Genomic DNA, 20297 nt, shown 5'->3' on the forward strand with positions numbered 1-20297 from the left:
ATTTATTCTGCAGGCATAACGCGGAGTTGGATTCCGCAATTTTTCTAGGACAGCTTTAGCAGGAGAGGTTTATCGTTATCGACGAGAGAACACAGCATTGCAGAGCTGTTGCTTGCCGAGCCGCGAAAAGGCCGGCCGTCCAGCCATGAAACGCGATTTCGTCGCTTCAACGCACAGTGGCATCCTCTTCTTCTCTCTTTCTTGATAAAAATCTGACAAAAAAAAATACCTATCGGTTTTCTATCGAGCCCTAGTCTACATCATTCACAGAGCGAATCGTGGTAAAAATAAACTCGACAGAATATCTACATATCAAGCTTCAAACTTTCATATACTCAGTGTTTGACATTATTATCGAAATAAAATCATAAATAATTGTCGAGATAAAATTTTGCCGTCATCTTGCCGTCATGTTACAAGTTATCGAGAGTAATGTTTAAATAATTTGGATTTTTTTTTTATATGTGTTTATCAAGTTATCTAGATCGCCATATAATTTTATCTTTTATCTAAATAAAAATTTCAAGCAAAATCACCTTCATTCTACCTAAGAAGAATTTACATATATTTTCATCTCATCTTCAACCAATTTTAAAATGACCTAATTGTATAAGCACAACGCACTGAATATATAAAATTGTGACAAGTTGGAGAGTTTCGACGTAGGTATATTAAATACGCTATCACGTGTGTCTGCTGAACACATTTAAAAATGCATAAGCAAACGATTTTGTTTCCATCTACATTCCTCTCCATAAATTGACTCGGCATCAAAATAACCGAGGGATATAATTTCGCGGAAAAATTCCCCGTGGAAACGCGAGATTTCTCGCGGCAAGACGCATATAAATTTCTCTGCGGTGACGGCAGTTAACTCGATAAATTAAACAATAGCGGGAGATTAACAACGTGAACGTCGACGAATGGAATCCCCGACGGTGGCCGCATCTTGTTATCGAAATACCATCGATATTCCGGATGGTGGCCGGTAACCCGCGATGCGATTAATATCAATTTATGCGGATCGAGCTTATCATATTCGCCGACGCGACGCGAAACGGGGATGGAAGTTTTCCCATGACTGCGTTGTTTCTATTTACTTTGGAAAATGTGGAATTGAAGATAATGCAAATAAAATTGTAAATATCATCTTGCTATCGCATCGCGATGTTATTCATGCCTCGCCGATTTATCGGTCATATTCGAAATACCGATTAATATCAATTTACGTTAATCGAGCTTATCTGTCAATGAAAGAGATTTTTCCAATAAGTGCTTCAATTGCGTCAAAACCAATTGAAATTGGAGAGAATGTGAAGTTACGATGATAACAAAGGCTTTAATATCAAATGACACGATTACAATCAATGCGACAAGATTTTAAATTTCGCAAGATACATAATAGTATATGCCCTGGATAAATTCTTTCGCAAGATATAAGGACACCCTCAATTAGAAATTTAACTGCGTTATTTTGTCAATGCAAAATCTTTGAAATATTATAAAAGTGACGATAAGTAACATAAACAAAAATTAACAATTAATATTTCCTTATAAAAAAATTCAACAAGTTGCGAAAATCTATCAAGTAGATATAAAAAATTAAAATCGAAATTCACGATTGTAGTCATGAAAATAAATTTTGCTTTTAACGAAAATTTTAAGCATTCGAATTATTTTATTATTATACATATGTAACTGAAAGTTAAATAAAAAGCTTTTATCTCTCAACTTTTATATTCTTTATCCGACTGCGAAAACAAAATGTTGACAGCTGAAAAATACATGTTACGTACAAAAAATATCAAACATTCAGGATGAAACTCTCTCCTCGATTATTAGCTACATATATATATATTAATATAATAATATTTATAAAAAACAGACACAGTATTTTCGTTCAATTTAACAATAACATTTTGCTGAACGCATATGCGTTCCGCACAGCTACCGCAGAATCGCGCATAACTCCGAAATACGTCACACATTTGCCACGTGTAAAAACAAAAAGCTTTTCCGAACAAAAGCAAACTGCCTGCTCAATGGGGGACGTCCAGATTTTCCCGTGTTTTCCGCCAAAATTTTCCCGTGCAGTCGGTTCGTCGAATTTTTCAACCCTTTCCAGCGAGCTTGAAATGGCGAGGAACTCGACGTATATACGGGGTGCCCAAAAAAAAATCACTTTTTATTCTCCAAAATGCAAATTTTAACCGAGTTGTGAAGAATGACAATTTTATTAATAATTGCATACGAAAAAGAAACAAAAATGTATATTCCAACATTGTCGTTGAATACATTTTCATAGCTTCCTTTTTATTTTATTTTAACCTTTCCACTCTTTTGTTTTTCAATTTTCATTTATGATTTTATTTTATTTCAGCTTTTCTAGCCTTCTGTTTTTCAGTTGCAACATTTCTATAAATTATTATCGTATCGTTATTTTTAAAAAAATTCTATTTTATTTATTTAATTATATCTCAGAATTCGAAGTGTAATGGATCAAATGCTAAAAAATGAAGAGAATATACATACTAGATTTGCTTTAAAAAATTCAATTCCAAATTTGACGAGCGACTCTCTGTGGGTCAATTCGTGTGTATATACATATATATATATGTATATCCTATATCTCCATCCGGAGTTTTCCCTCCGTGACAATTGAGAATATTTTTCAAACGCCACATCGCACAAATGCCGGCGGCATTTACGCCCATAAGGTTTCATTATGCGGCGCTAACACACACGACTGTCTCCTCGACCTTTCGAAAGATCGATGTCGCGCCAGACAACATTTCTCGGACTTTTCACACTCTCTCACTCTTATCCCATCCGCCCTCTTTCTCCCGATCTTTGCGAGAGAACTGTGAAGAGAACAGAGTCGGAAATGCGTCAGCAGTTTTCTTCCCATCGTTGAAGGATTGCGTAATAGAAGCAAAGTGACTTGGAAAAGACCATTTGGATTCTCGTTCGCTGTGATTTCGCGAAAAAGTGTCAAAAAGTCGCCAGATTATCTCGTAAAGATAACGTATTAGACGTCTATCTTGAGAAATATGTAAAATCGCGCTTGAAATCAAAGAAACGTTATCTCCCTTTCTCTGGCTCTTCTTAAATCAAGAAGAGTCTGATGATATTTCAATTATATCCATTATTTATTCATTCATTTCTATTTTTTTTTTTTTTTTTTTATTGCGTAATCTATTAATCTTTGTGTCATTTTGATTTATGCAAATATCTGCACAGAGGGAATTTTCTCTTATTCTGAAAATCATGGTAATTGTGGGACAATACTGAACAATACTGAAAGAATTTTATGAGAGTTTCTCCGATTAATATTTATCACAATAAGATACAAAATATGTTTGATTAATTTTACTATTTTTTATTGCGGTAATATTTTAATCGGGGAAATTCTTATAAAATTCTCATCTTCAATACCATATTGTCTCACGATTTTCAAAGTAAATTTTAAGAGAGAAAAAGTGTTTTATTATATACTTGCATTAAAATTTACTCTCTTATTAAGAGGTCACTTTATCTTTTCTACACAAGTAGACAAGTCGCAAAAGTATGTTACATTGTGCGTGTAAAATCTTATTTGATTATAAAGAAGATCACCGATTGTGCCGAAGGAATCACACAGCATTACCTTAACGAATTTATTCGATGCTTAATGAGCTGACTACATTATCCCTTCGCTCTCCCATCTTGAGAAGCCCTTTCTCGTCTTTCCTCTCTGTCTCTCTCTTCGAGAAAGCCGAGCCGTCCGCAAACATCCCGATTGCCATTATCCAGTAACCCTTGATGCCGGCGAGGGAACCTAACTCAGTTTCACCCTCATCTCATCGCGGACTCGAGGCGGCCACTTAAAAATGGCGGCGCGCCATCCGGCGATCCACGAAAAAGGAACGATCAAAGGGAGAGATGAGTGAGAGAAAGAGAGAGAGAGCGAGGGAGAAGGCGAGGGTATCATTAGAGTAATGACGGACCTCGAGGAGAGACCGCAGAAACGGAGGAGAAGATATACCCGCGAGTTTCTTGCCTCGCACGAGCTTCGTCGTCTTCGTCATCGTCATCGTCATTTTGCAGGAACGGATCTCGCTCGTGGGGAATGTTACAAATGGATCGAAGAGAACGCACAATGCTTGTTACAATTTTATTTTTCAACAAAAATGCACCGTGACATCATTAAGCGGATGCTGACCATGACTTTGAGTTCAAGGATCTTTCTTTTTATCGGCTATGTATATACAGATTGAGAAATCCTTCTCCACAATTAAAGTATTGATAATAATGAACGAGGAGCGCTGTAATTTCGTATAAGAAAACAATAAAAGTTAAAAAATTACAGTTTTTTATCGGCCTCTTGCATCACCTCATAAAAATACTTATTTAATACAAAAGTTCTGCAGTTTATTTGTGCACAAAATATTGCGCTCCCAATAGAGATGACATGAAAGAATTCATTCATTATTATCAATACTTTTATGTGGAGGATTTTTCAATCTGTATATTCAATAAAAAGTGAACCTAACCTAACTTGAAGTCGGTAAAACAGAATAACGGCAGCATCTGACCAACCAGAATCGATTATTTTCCTCATACTCCACTGTGATTGGTCAATTTCTTATAACTTACGACTTTAGGACTCTATTGTAGGAGGAGTTTAAAATATTTCGAGAAAAAAGAACATAATTTTGTCCTTAAGGCAAAAAATGTTCGCGATTAAAAAATTGGAAATGCATCTGAAGAAAGTCGAGAGAATCACGAACGCGATCTCACGACCGCAATCCCAGGGCCCGGTTGAAGAGAATCGCGACGCGAAATAATCCGTTTCTCTTTCTGCCCCCCTTTTCCCATCTCGTTCTCGATCGAAACCTCACCTGGCTGCGAGTTTGTCCCGCCGTTATTACGTGTATAATGCGCCGCGCCGCGGTGGGATTCCGCAAAAAAAGGCTAATCGACGAGGCCCCGGCAGAGGCGTGGCGCGACTGAGGGGCACCGCGTCGTCGTCGTCGTCGACGGGGCCCGGTCGGGGCCCGGTCGGGGCCCCACGGCACGGAGCGAAAACGCTTTCGCGGAACGGCGACCGGTCGGCGGGATGTCAATTGAAACGACGGGAACTCGACGATTTACTTTCCTTCGTTCTTTTGTATAACCCGGTTCCCGTGGCCCCCTTCGACTCCGAGAGGAAGCTCTGGAACTCTTTCAACACGCGCGTCGTCATTTTGCCCGTCAGGTTCGAAAAAAACTCTCCAAATGCAGAACGTTCGCTGGATAAACGTGAAGCCTTAAATAATTGAGCCACTTAAATATTTTCTTTTCGCGAAATTGTCGGATATATTTTTGGCGCGCGCATCGTTAAATCTCTGAACTATTATTTCGATTTTTCAAGAAATTTTGCAGTTATTTACAGAAATATTTGAAATATTCAGTGTCTGTAGTATATAAAATTTTCAGCTTTTAATCTCAGTCTATATCAAATTATTACAATATATGCATCTATTTTTATTCGTAATCGATTTCATTTATTTCTTTCTTTCGCAACAAAAAAATTGGATATTTAAAACACTGGACTTTATGTTTCTTAAAACTTTTATGTTCTACAATTTCTTAAAAAGGTTTTTAATCCTTACTCCCTAAATTTCTTAAAGTGAGAACTAAACAATCTCATTCCAAAAGAGGTGTAAAAGAAAATTATAACAGATAAATAATGACAGAAATTTTTGTTCCTCCTCGGAAAAAATGTATGGTGCAAAAAGTATGAGATAAAAATTATACGGTCTAATTTGTGGACGTTTAATTCGCGAAAGTTCTCCGGTATTTAAAATCCATCCGTTTTATGCGAGACAAGGTGATATTCCAAGCCGCTTTTAATCCGGAGGAGACTTTAATCGCGAAACGATTTCATCAGCCGAAGAGAGAATCTGCGATTCATTATCTCGCGCGAATAATCCTTTTTGCGCGCGGATCGAACCGCGCGACGTCATATCCGCCGTAATCGCAGGAAGAAAATGTAAATACGTCTTTCCTCGCCCCCGTCAACTCAGGCGAGACGATTAAATCGGGAAGGGAGGATGGCGACAAATTAGCAATCAACTTGGCTCTCGCGCGCGAGAATTTTCCCTCGTTCAAACGATTCGAGAAGATGGACGAATTAATAAGACAGTCAAGATAATCATCTCGGATTATCCGTAATCGCGCAACATTAATTTCTAAACATTCCGAAGGAAAGTTCAATGAAATCTCGTTCACCTTTTTATTCCTCACTCTCTTCCTTTTCCGAATCCTCTTGTTTTGATTTTATTTTAATTTTTGGCTTACCTTTCGTTGTTTATACGAGAGAGGTCAGCACTTTAGAATATGATTGAATTAATTATTCAAATGTATTGTAATTAAAATTTAATCAATCCATAGAATAGTTCAGCTAACAAGGGAATGGTCGAAAGTGTTCCTCATCGATTTTAATGAGCTTTGGATATGTTGTAGAGTGTTGAAAAATATTAGACCCATATTTTTTTAACTGCGTATCTCGACGTTTAGGGGGATAAAACATCCCCTTGAAAAAAATCGGTTTTTTAATTTCTGAGCTAATACCATCGAAGCAATAAAAGATATGAAAAAATGTTTCAAATAAAAGTTTTATGATTTGTAATGTTTTTTAAAACAGTAATTATATTTTTCGAAAGTTACGAAGGGAAAGAATTTCGAAAAACTGGTTTGACATTTTCGAAAAATATGATTTTATTTAGCTCGGAAATAAAAAAAACGTTGAGATATGCAGCTAGAAAAAATGAGTCGAAAATATTTTTCAATTCTCTATAATCCAAAGTTCATTAAAATTGATGAGGGACACTTCCCTTGTAAGTTAATAAATGTATGCGTTCTCAAAATTGAATTTGCTGCACATGGAGATAATTTTCTCTTAGAATTTACCCTGAAACTCATGGAAGAATTTTATAAGAGTTTCCCTGATTAAATATCTACCACAATAAGATATAAAATATGTTCATAGTAAAATTTACTATATAATTAATATTTTTTATTGTGGCAAATATTAATCATAGAAACTTATAAAATTTTTCCAATTGTTCCACGATTATCATGATTTTCAAGGTAATTAAATTCTAAAAGAAAATTCTCTTCACGTATTGAAAGAATTTTATGACTTTTTTTGATTAATATTTTACAATAAAAATATTAATATCTACTACAATAAGATATAAAAAATGTATAGTAAAATTTACTATATAATTAATATTTTTTATTGTGGCAAATATTAATCAGAGAAACTTATAAAATTCTTCCAATTGTTCCACGATTATCATGATTTTCAAGGTAATTAAATTCTAAAAGAAAATTCTCTTCACGTATTGAAAGAATTTAATGAGTTTTTTTGATTAATATTTTACAATAAAAATATTAATATCTACTACAATAAAATATAAAATATGTATAGTAAAATTTACTATATAATTAATATTTTTTATCGTGGAAAATATAAAATAACGTCCCATGATTATCATGAATTTTCAGGGTAAATAAATTCAAAGAAAAAAAATTCTCTATTTTGATAAGCATCATCCATGACACATATATTTCCATAAACTTTTCCGCAGAAAATTACGCGCGTGCACAATCACAACGTCCTAGAAATGCCGCCAGTTTCTCCTGAAACGCTCTGTACTACAAAGCTCGCGGAAGGAAAGCTCGTTTCCCCATGTAAAGACATTGTACGATTGCTTGCGTTTCGCAAACAGTCCGAGGAGAGAGAAAGCGGACTCTCTCGTTTCGGTTACCGGCTACGTCCCGTCGAACGCATGCACTCGGCTGCTGCACAAGCATGCACAGCTTCGGCGTCGCGTGACTGTTTAATCATGCTACATTGTCTCCATATGGCGCGCGGTCATGCAACATGCATGCAACACGCGCGTCGCTCCATTCGGCTGTCATAAACGTCACAATGTTGCCTTCGGCCGTTCCGCCGTCTCTCGTATGTTGCATCTACCTGGCCGCTGCTCACGCATATATATATATATATATGTATGTATATCTCGATGGCAACACGCATCGGGGGATGAGGAACATGGGGGTGGCCCAGGACACCGGACGCGGCCACTAATTGGAGCGACTGGTTTGCGGAACAATTTCGCGAAATTTCCCCGTGAGACATATCCCTCCTTGTTTTCGTGAGAAACGTGCACAGGAAGCGCGCATCTGCGACAAACGCGATTACGCAACCGGAATTCGGAATTATCGCGCGCACCGGCTTAACGACCCCGTCGATGCTACCTTTACGGTAGAAACGCCTCGCTGACAATAAGACAGCGAATTAAGACTGAATTGCGATCGCTCGCGCACGCGATACTTTTTTTCTATTGTTATCTTTATTAGCATTAATGCTTATTATTGTAGTAATTGGTATTATTGCAGCCCCTACTGAATTCCTGATCATTTTTTTAATGGCCGAATTACGATTGAGAAAGGCTTTTTTTATCTGTCATTTAATATAGGTGATTTTAATATTCATAATATAATAATATTATAATAATTATTATTATATTATTATATTATGAATATTAAAAATCTCTTATATTAAATGACTGATAAAAAGTTCTTTTTTAAATCGAAATTTTAAATAGTATGCAAGAAAATTATATTACTATTAATAATAAATAGTACTACTATATACATATATACTAATAATAATATTAGTACTTGTTAATTATATTAAAATTCTCTATTAAATTAATGACAAAAAATCCTGTTTTAATTCGAGCCCCTACTAAATTTCTGATCATTTTATTTAATGGCCAAATTACGATTAAGAAAGGCTTTTTTATCAGTCATTTAATATAGGCGATTTTAATATTCATAATATAATAATATTATAATAATTATTATAATATTATTATATCATGAATATTAAAAATCTCCTATATTAAATGACTCATAAAAAATTCTTTTTTAAATCGAAATTTTAAATAGTATGCAAGAAAATTATATTACTATTAATAAATAGTACTACTATATACATATATACTAATAATAATATTAGTACTTGTTAATTATATTAAAATTCTCTATTAAATTAATGACAAAAAATCCTGTTTTAATTCGAGCCTCTACTAAATTTCTGATCATTTTATTTAATGGCCAAATTACGATTAAGAAAGGCTTTTTTATCAGTCATTTAATATATTCATAATTTAATAATATAATAATAATTAATATTATAGTAATTATTATTATATTATTATATCATAAATATTAAAAATCTCCTATATTAAATGACTGATAAAAAATTCTTTTTTAAATCGAAATTTTAAATAATATGCAAGAAGATAATATTATTATCAATAATAAATAGTACTACTATACATATATACTAATAATAATAATAATATTATATTAGTACTTGTTAATTATATTATGAATATTAAAATTCCCTACTAAATTAATGACAAAAAATCCTGTTTTAATTCGAGATAACTTGTTCGAGAATAATAAATCTTTTTACTTCGCGCACCGATAGGATGGGGTGGCTGTTTTTGGTAGCAAGGTACACAAATACAAGGACTGCGTCAGAAAACCACCGAGCTGAGCTAATACCCGGCATTCTTATTGCATTCCCGGGCGCAGCTTTGTTTTAATAACTGCGTCGCCGACACGAGTGCCGCTTCTCGACACGCGGGTGTTAATTAAATTTAATAATGCGACCTCTTGTGCGCGCGAATCCCCGGAATTCGCGAGCTCTTTCTCGTTCTCGCCCGCGCTAAGTCCGTTCTATCTCATCCCGTCTCTCCGTTTCCGCTTTCCGAACATGCGCGCTTGTAAGTTAATACGAACCCTTATCTTAAGACAATGGGCCTCATCAATTCCGTCAAGAACGCGGTATTTCGACTCTCCCGCTTAAGCGACACTAAAATTAACCCCGGTGGTACGTGTCTCGATTCCATCGAGTTCCCGACATTTTGTAAATTCCATTACAAAACTACGATAACGTTTCAATTTAATTTTCCGTCTAAAATATCGTATAAAATTGAAAAACGAAAACTAAGTAACGAGGAAAATGAATAAAAAATGACAAAGAATTTTTTATCTTTTTATTTCGTTAATGTAAAACTGTCCATATACGCTTTTAATATTTATCTTAATTTCTTTATGGATAAAGTTAAAAGCGTTGCACATTTCCTGGAAATTATATATCCCTTTTTATTCATATCAATTATATTTCTCTGAAATATTAAAATCGATTTGAAATGTCATACCTTTTTGTTTACGTAAACGTTAAAATTCATTATATGTATAAACAGCGATACTAATATCTCATTTTATTTATTATTATTATCCAATATTTCGCAAATTTTTATGTATCGTTTTATTCCGAATTCTTTCTGTACAAGATGTAATATATATTAATGAGAATTTCTTATATCTCTCCCTGAGGAGTCTCACTTTCCTAAAAATTAAGTTTTAATTTTTTTTTTATTATATTTATTATTGAATCTTTTTTAAATATAAAGGTATATGTTTATATTGTATAAGAAACCCCCTTAATTTTTTTTTTCGACAAAGAGTCATTTCCTAAAATTTAGATGCACCCTGTACGTTCTCTCCTCATTTATTTTTCTTATTTTCGGAAGATTTTGTATAAATCTTTTTTAAATATAAGAGTATATGTTTATATTGTATAAGAAACCCCCTTAATTTTTTTTTTCGACAAAGAGTCATTTCCTAAAATTTAGATGCACCCTGTACGTTCTCTCCTCATTTATTTTTCTTATTTATATTTCTTACTTTCGGAAGATTTTGTATAAATCTTTTTTAAATATAAGAATATATGTTTATATTGTATAAGAAACCCCCTTAATTTTTTTTTCGACAAAGAGTCATTTCCTAAAATTTAGATGCACCCTGTACGTTCTCTCCTCATTATTTTATTATATTTCTTACTTTCGGAAGATTTTGTATAAATCTTTTTTAAATATAAGGGTATATGTTTATATTGTATAAGAAACCCCCTTAATTTTTTTTTTCGACAAAGAGTCATTTCCTAAAATTTAGATGCACCCTGTACGTTCTCTCCTCATTTATTTTTCTTATTTTCGGAAGATTTTGTATAAATCTTTTTTAAATATAAGAGTATATGTTTATATTGTATAAGAAACCCCCTTAATTTTTTTTTCGACAAAGAGTCATTTCCTAAAATTTAGATGCACCCTGTACGTTCTCTCCTCATTTATTTTTCTTATTTATATTTCTTACTTTCGGAAGATTTTGTATAAATCTTTTTTAAATATAAGAATATATGTTTATATTGTATAAGAAACCCCCTTAATTTTTTTTTCGACAAAGAGTCATTTCCTAAAATTTAGATGCACCCTGTACGTTCTCTCCTCATTTATTTTCTTATTTATATTTCTTACTTTCGGAAGATTTTGTATAAATCTTTTTTAAATATAAGGGTATATGTTTATATTGTATAAGAAACCCCCTTAATTTTTTTTTTCGACAAAGAGTCATTTCCTAAAATTTAGATGCACCCTGTACGTTCTCTCCTCATTTATTTTTCTTATTTAAATTTCTTACTTTCGGAAGATTTTGTATAAACAACGGGGCAGGGTTATTGTTGAAATAAATCTTCCTCCGTATCTTGGTCTCCCTCGACCTGTCCCTTCGGTCCTTGCGGCTTAACTCAATTTCCCTGCGCCGGTGTAAACCACCACCGGGCGCTCGCCGCTGATATAAAGTCTACTTTACACGAAACAACGACGTTCGGCCCGCACGAGCGAGATGTACAGGCGGTAGCGAATCCCGACCACTAATTAAGAGACGCGCGCGGCTCGTTCGCGCCCGGGGAATTCGGGCTAGTCAGGGTAGTCAGGGTAGGTCTCTCCCGCTCGCCTTGAGAGACGAATGCGCTCGTTTCGCGAACGCGTACTCTTCGGGGAGTCCATTACGCCACCCCGACATACATTCCCGCGCAACGTTAGCGTTACAACGGACAACGGATTTCCGTTATACGAGGAATTATAAAATCCTGTCGGATCTGGATGGACATTTCTTGTATTTTGCACAATTAAAAAGACCGAACACATTTGGCTAAAAAATTATTTTATGTGTGAGACTAATTGAGAGAATTTTCTCTTAGAATTTTTCCTGAAAATTTTATGGGACGAGATTGGAAGAATTTTATAAAAGTTTCTTCGATTCATATATATGTACCGCAATAAAGATATTAATATTTACCACAATAATATATATATATATATATAGATATATATATATATATATATTAGTTATAGAATTATATAAAAGCTCGTCAGATCTGGATGGACAATTCTTGTATTTAGCACTATTAAACGAACACATCGGTCTAAAAAATTATTTTATGTGTGGGACTAATTAAGAAAATTTTCTCTTAGAATTTATCCTGAAAATTTTATGGGACGATATTGGAAGAATTTTATAAAAGTTTCTTCGATTAATATATATTGTATTTACCACAATAATATATAAAATGTTTGATTAATTTTGCTATGTATTTTGTACATTGGAGAACTTTTTCTGATTCCATTATTTGCCACGAGAAATGATATAAAAGCTCGTCAGATCTAGATGGACAATTCTTGTATTTTTCACAATTTAAACAGACCGAACACATCTGTCTAAAAGTTATTTTGAGACTAATTATGCACAGGGAGAATTTTCTCTTAGAATTTACTCTGAAACTTACAGTGAAAGAAGTTTTGTAAAAGTTCCTCTAATTAAATATAATAAAGACATTAATATCTATCACAATAAGATATAAAATATGTTCGATAAATTTTACTGTGTACTCTGTACATTGATAGAATTTTATAAGAATTTTTCTTATTAATATTAACCACAATAAAAAATATTAATCAGCAAAATTCTTAAATACCATGTTGTCCCACAATTATCATAATTTTCAGGCTAAATTTTAAAAGAAAATTCTCTCCGAGTGTATATTCTTGCTTAAAAATATATTCTAATCTTTAAAAAAAAAAAAAAAAAAAAAAAAAAAATCTGGAAATATTAAATATCTCCGGGATATCATCACGACGATAAAATAAAATCGAAGTGCACAAGTTTTTCGCTCTCGGCAATTCTTCCTTGCAAAAAATCTTCAAGATTCAAGATACGAAGGATCGAACCAAGAACGACGCCAGCGATGGCTCGGGAGATTCTATGAAGAGAGTCCCTGAGAATCCAATTATCCGGAGCAGAATAAAATTGCGACGGCACGAATCGTCCATACGTGTTGCATATATCCCCGAGTCCGGGGAGTAATTTCGCTCCGTAATGCTCCGACGTATGTTGTCGGGCTGTGCTATGTGGTTTCGTCGTGTTTACCGTGGCGATGCACCGTGACGGCGCATCGCCGGGAAAATTGAGTTACGGAAGATAAAACGAGAGAGAGAGAGAGAGAGAGAGTAGCTCTATGTCGCGGGCTGCATCGCTGCATCCGACAGGATGCTGAAGAGCTCCGGAAGAACCGCGGCATGCCAGCTGAATATTCGCGCACCGCCTTATACAAGGTATGTTCGGCAACCTTCGACAGTGGAATTCGTACATCCCGCTTCGAACGGGCTGATGTTTGCGAAATCCGCTCTCGGTTTACGAAATCTCCAAAGTTTCGCTTAGCTTTACAACAGGGTGTCCAGCAGACTCGATAAAAAAAAATTCCCTGACTTTTTCAGATTTTCCACAAGACCAGAAATTCATTTTTTCCCTCACTTTTTAGGATTATTTTTTCCATGTAAATTATATATCTATATGATAAATCAATTAAATGTTAAATTATAAAATCCTCGTCACTATAAACATATAAACTATTTAAATAATCACCTTTTTTATTTATATTATATCAAATTTTTTAGTTTTTTAATTTCTCTATCTCTTTAATTTTTTATATTTTATATTCTCTATCAAACACATTGAAATAAAAAGCACGACGATGAAAATATAAATTACCGAATCGATTTGTAACATAGAAAATTAGCGTGCTGAGAGTCAAGGAAAAGTTTATATTTATTGAATAAAAAATGTTAAATTATGAGACAAATATAGAATAATGTTAAAAAATCCAGATAAATAGTCAAATTCCCTGACACCCTGTACAATCACTCTTTCTTGATCGATTCTTTAATCATTCTATTTTTTTTTTTTTTTAATTTTAGCGTACTTGGAATCTCTCGTTTTTAAAATTTTAATAAATTATAACGCTATGATTAATAAATTTCGACTTACCGAGACACCCTGTTCTGCGCTATCCTGCCGTGGCTGGGTAACGTCATGTTGCTGTCACTTTTTGACCAAGTGACGGAGTTCTTGGCGTCTGGTAGGTCGACCTTGCCCAGATAAGCCTCGCAGAAGAGCCTCGCCGTACCTCCCAGAGGTACCAACTGCGAGGCTGGGGTGTAAGTAGGTAAGGGTTTTCCTGTGTAGACACCGGATTCTTCATCTGCAATTCAAATAGCGCATCTATGTTGAATATAAATTATAAGATTCGTATAAATATGTATTATAAATAATTAAAATATATGCAAATGGAATATATATTAACACGCGCGTTATATATAATTCGGAATAGACGGATGGAAGTTTTAGGAGGCAATCTGTCTTTTGCGATATTTAATGGCGTTCGATGATTAATACCGTCCCTTAATGTGGAGAATATAATGAATCGTAGGAAAAATGTGAAAATCATTTTAATATCGCTTCGCATTACCACGTTGGTCTCGGCACATCGCCATGAATTACGACTGGCCCGCATTACCATGAAATACTACCCGGCCGTTTATTGTGCCACGTTTCATCCCCCGTGTTCATATTTAATGCGAAAACACTTTTCGGCAGTGTTTTCCCATCTCGCACCGAAGAGGTGATAAAAACCACCTATTTGTCACCCCGAGTATTTTCAAACCCTCTCTAGAATCATCATGAAGTCATCCTTTTCAAGAGTCTCTCTGGCAATATCAAATCGTCAATCCTCGCCATTCTTAAATGTCAATTATATGAATAATTGAGATATCGAAGACAATTTCTCGATTAACTTTTAAGAATATTAATTTATTATTCTTAATCAAAAATTCAAGGAGTGATTTCTTAGGGTATTTTATGAAAATTTATACGTCTGATGATTACATGTGAAGCTTATTAATTTATACATTCCGGCATCATATAATATCATATCATATAAATTTTCATAAAATGACCCAAGAAATCATCCCTCGAATTTTTCACAATTTAAGAAGCACCCTGTTATATTTTTATATTAAAATATTGTATTAATTGCTATATTGAACATTTGGGAATTTATATTTCAATTAGTTAAAATCCCTCTGCGATACACGCTTCACCAACATTATTGTTTTCATTATTTTCATCAGAGGACGATAGCTGTTAAATGAATTAATTGGTTGAGTCTACTGGGTTTTGAAGTACGCTGTAGAGTGCGGTATCGAAGTGCACGGAAGTGTGTAGACATCGGGGGCATCGAATGAAAGAAGCCAGTGGATGGTGGATGGCGAAAGGTCATAGGTCGTTGGGCCGGAAGTGAACGGTCGAGTGAGGGATAGAGGAAGAGGAAATGGAGACGGCGCGGGTAATTCAATCAGCACTGATGCAGGGAAAACTCAAAATCAAACAACCATTCTGTTAATCGAAAATGTATGCGCGCACGTAATAAAGGTTCATGTCACTTTTATCAGCTGTCATCGAGATTGATGAGCGCAAAGTTGAACAATCAACATGACAGAGAGAGAGAGATTCTATATTTGAATTACTTCTTTTTTTTTCTATTCCACGTTCTAACATCACGAGTGTCGCAAAATTGAAAGGTGCCTAATAATATTTGCAGTTCGTACACAGAGAGAATTTTCTCTTAGAATTTACCCTGAAAATCAAGATAATCATTATGACATTGGAAAAATGTTATAAGAGTGTTTCTCTAATTAATATTTTCTACAACAAAAATATTAGTATCCATCACAATAAGATATGCATAAAATATGTGCATAGTAAAATTTATTATATAATTAATATTTTTTATATTGTGGCAAATATTAATCAGAGAAACTCTTATAAAATTCTTCCAATTGTTCCACATAATTATTGTTATCATGATTTTCAACGTAATTAAATTCTAAAAGAAAATTTTCTTCGCGCATCGGAAGAATTTTATGAATTTCTCTGATTAATATTAACCACAATAAAATATAAAATATGTTCATAATAAAAAATTTACTATATAACTAATATTTTTTATTGTGGCAAATGTATTAATCAGAGAAACTCTTATCAAATTCTTCCTATTGTTCCACGATCATCATGACTTTCGGGGTAAATTCTAAGAGAAGAAATTTCTCTCTGTGTAAAAATAAAAACACATAGATATTCGCGGGAAAATCAGCCGAAGGGTGCGACGTCGTTAAGTTGAAATGAAGTCCGCTTTATCTTCGAAGATCCTCGAGGTGGTTTATTTTAACGGAGAAGGGTTTCTCGTCCTCGAAACTCGAGAGAAAAAAATGCAGCGCATCCAAACTATTCGCCGCACCGTTAGCATCCGGCGCGTTTCACCGCATCCGGGCAATACGGCATCCGGCCGGCCGGATATTTGGGTGCAAACAAACTGCTAACTAACCCAGGACCGTCGGAATTATGATACATAGGTTGCGCATCTACCATCCGCCGCCATTTAAGCTCGAGCATCGGGGATGGAGAGGATTTAGGGTTGGATAGCGTCAGGCTGGGTTAGCTTGATATGACGATCCTGACGCGCGATCTGGAATGTGTCCAGTCATTTCTTCCGACTCGTCGACGTTATACAGGATGATTCACGTTAAATGCATCTTCGAGGGAGAAAGTATGAAAAATTGTCAATTAATTTTAGAAGATAATAGTATATTGTGTATTAAGTGCGGAAAGTTGACAATTGGTCACGAGTGCGACCATCCCACACGAGTGAACAATTGTCAATCCGCACCTGATACACATACTATTTTGTATTACAAGTGCAGGCAAAGTGGCTTTGTGCGCGTTTTCTGTGCGCGAGATGGCCGATCGCACGCCGCCATCTTGCGGCGGCACGGTGCGGGAATAGCCGTGTTTAATACATTGCCTACGGCTTCAGCCGTGGACAATGACTTTTAACGCGGCTCAGCCGTAAATAATGGCTTTGAAACCGGCTTATTTACTCACCGCGTCGCCGCTAGATGGCGGCGGGGGAAATCGGCCGCTTTCGGCACAGAAAACATGCACCGAAAGTGCCACATTGCCTGCACGTGTAATACAAAAATAATAGAGGGATGAGAAACTATGGTAAAATTCTCGGAAAATGAAAGCGATCGAACTCGGATCTGCGAATAAGAAGAGACGAAGACAACTTTCGGGCTCGCAAAGTGAGTTATTTATTTTCGTCAAAGAGCGCAAAAGACGAGTCTCCCCGATTAATTGGCAAGTAAAGGACGCTCGAATGCGCTCGCTTAAGGCTCGTAATTAATATCGCGTAATCGAATCACGACGATGGCTGGGCTAGACTTGAGCGCCCCGGTTAAATTCGGGGAATTGCCGTCAAAGCGCTTTCAAAGCGGCCCCCGTCATTTTAATTCGAGGACCGAGAGCTGCGCAGGCGGGGTTAGCTGCTGTAACGATTTAATTACACCCGGCGTTAGATGCATATATATAGATAGATAATTCCGCAAGAGGCTAGATGGGTTAAGATTACAGCCAGTTAGATCGCGAAACACGACACATATATATATTCGCGACGGCGAAGAGACCGTCGAGAGCGAGACGATTAATCTCGCTTAAGCTCTCACGTAGCTTCACGTAGCAGCGTCGATATTTATCGGAAACCGGCCAATTTGTGCCTCGCCTAACAGCCAGGTCGTCGTTTCCTGGCCTAAGCCTCTACGGTTCCATTTAGGTCATCCAGATAAAATATTGACGGAACCTAATCTATAACCGATATACCGCGTCTTGGGAGAAACACGACGATGAATTGGCGATCGTTCAACGGTAAAGTGCTATACGAAATTACTCCGAAATATATAGCTCCGGTGCCTCGACAAATTATTAAGCGCCGACGATGTAAACGGATAACAATAAGCTTTCTCTTCCCTTCGGAAATATCAAAAAGTCTCGAGATGCACATCCCCTTTAAAAATCAAACAACGACGAGGAAAGTGTCCGCGTGTTCTTCGACCAATTGGGAATCGATTTTCCCCTTAACGAATATTTGATTGAAGACCGGCGTAGAACTGTTGGCAACACACTACATCAAGTTTTCATACCATTTCGACGCCATCATCGCGAAAACCGTGACGAGGTACATCGGATATTAATGCCCGATTTCGAACAAATGAGAGAGATGTGATACAAATATCCTGTCGCGTCGTAATATGACATTTTAGCTTCGACGTGATTCAAGTGATCCTAAAGCACTATCGTTATATCGATAGAAAGGCGAGGTTGGATTCGGCCATGAATCTTTTCGTGAAAAATGAATTTATGAGTCCATACATTATATTTATGACTCATAAATTTATCAGTCCCAACTACTACAATTTCGACCGACTCTACAGCTTGATGAATCCTTCTCCACGATTAAAATATTAATCTATTAATAAAAAGATTCACGGTCGAATCCAACTTTGCGCCGCATCAACAAAACAGAGAGAGAGAGTTAGGATCATCTTAAAATGGTGCACCGGCGATATTTAAATATCAAATAATATTTACCCTCCCTCAGACCCTTAAAAGCTCTCTGCTTTGAACGCTTCTGCTTCTCGATTTATGACATTCCTGCGTATTTGACGAGACGTCGCGATATCGTCGCCGCTACGTGATCCTGTTAAGGTCCCCGGATCCTTTAAAGTAAGTTGGAGCGGATGAGAGAGAGAGAGAGAAGAGAAATTAGCGCAAGGCGAAATCGCGTTCCGCACGGAGAAACGACGTAACGATGCACGTAACTGCGGACCGATAATCGAATGCAGCCCGGCGCTTGATTAAATCATTCTCCTCGCGTCCCTACATGTGCCACACACACCAAGCAAAATCCTCTCTCGCCCTTCTCCTATTAGTTATTTCATGCTCTCCATAGCCTTCTCTGCGTTTACGTAAGCAACATCCTCCGAAAGCAGAGAGAGATCCCATCCCATCCTTTCATCTACGGGTATATCGAAACGAAGTAATATTGGGAAGAATAAATCGATAAATTATTGAGAGACTAATTACGCGACGGAGTAATGAAAGATATATGGGAATTTTTTAATGATTAGCAGTCTCCCTTACTGATGACGCAAAATAAAAATACCGGGAAATTAAAAACAGAAGGGTATATTGAGAAATTTTTCGAAACGATTTTTCACAGAACTGTCATTCGTTTGAAGATTAGGTCAACTTATTTGCGAGTAATTAAAGAAAATTAAAATTAATGTTTTTTTCAAAATTTTATGTAAGCCAGATATAAGAAATGATATACAGGGTGTCCCAATAAATTACTGATTTACAGTAAGTTTCTCAAGTTATTTGGAAACCAATAATTTTTCCATCCTTTCATCTCCAGATATATCGAAACGAAGTAATATTGGGAAGAATAAATCGATAAATTATTGAGAGACTAATTACGCGACGGAATAATGAAAGATATATGGGAATTTTTTAATGATTAGCAGTCTCCTTTACTGATGACGCAAAATAAAAATACCGGGAAATTTAAACAGAAAGGTATATTGAGAAATTTTTCGAAACGATTCTCACAGAACTGTCATTCGTTTGAAGATTAGGTCAACTTATTTGCGAGTAATTAAAGAAAATTAAAATTAATGTTTCTTCAAAATTTTATGTAAGCCAGATATAAGAAATGATATACAGGGTGTCCCAATAAATTACTGATTTACAGTAAATTTCTCAAGTTATTTGGAAACCAATAATTTTTCCATCCTTTCATCTACGGGTATATCGAAACGAAGTAATATTGGGAAGAATAAATCGATAAATTATTGAGAGACTAATTACGCGACGGAATAATGAAAGATATATGGGAATTTTTTAATGATTAGCAGTCTCCTTTACTGATGACGCAAAATAAAAATACCGGGAAATTTAAACAGAAAGGTATATTGAGAAATTTTTCGAAACGATTCTCACAGAACTGTCATTCGTTTGAAGATTAGGTCAACTTATTTGCGAGTAATTAAAAAAAATTAAAATTAATGTTTCTTCAAAATGATATACAGGGTGCCCCAATAAATTACTGATTTACAGTA

General features: G+C 35.4%; 1 protein-coding gene across 1 annotated transcript in view; it reads right to left on the reverse strand.

The window, feature by feature from the left end:
* The window catches only part of LOC114935869 (single Ig IL-1-related receptor), a 198255-nt gene that overhangs the window by 32428 nt on the left and 145530 nt on the right, over positions 1 to 20297 (reverse strand). The window contains exon 3 of the mRNA XM_029308786.2: positions 14275 to 14488. Within this exon, the coding sequence (XP_029164619.1) occupies positions 14275 to 14488 (214 nt within the window). The remainder of the gene's footprint in view (positions 1 to 14274; positions 14489 to 20297) is intronic.

Source organism: Nylanderia fulva, unplaced genomic scaffold (assembly GCF_048542155.1).
Source record: "Nylanderia fulva isolate GAGA-0341 unplaced genomic scaffold, ASM4854215v1 Scaffold15, whole genome shotgun sequence".
Taxonomy (NCBI): Eukaryota; Metazoa; Arthropoda; class Insecta; order Hymenoptera; family Formicidae; genus Nylanderia; species Nylanderia fulva.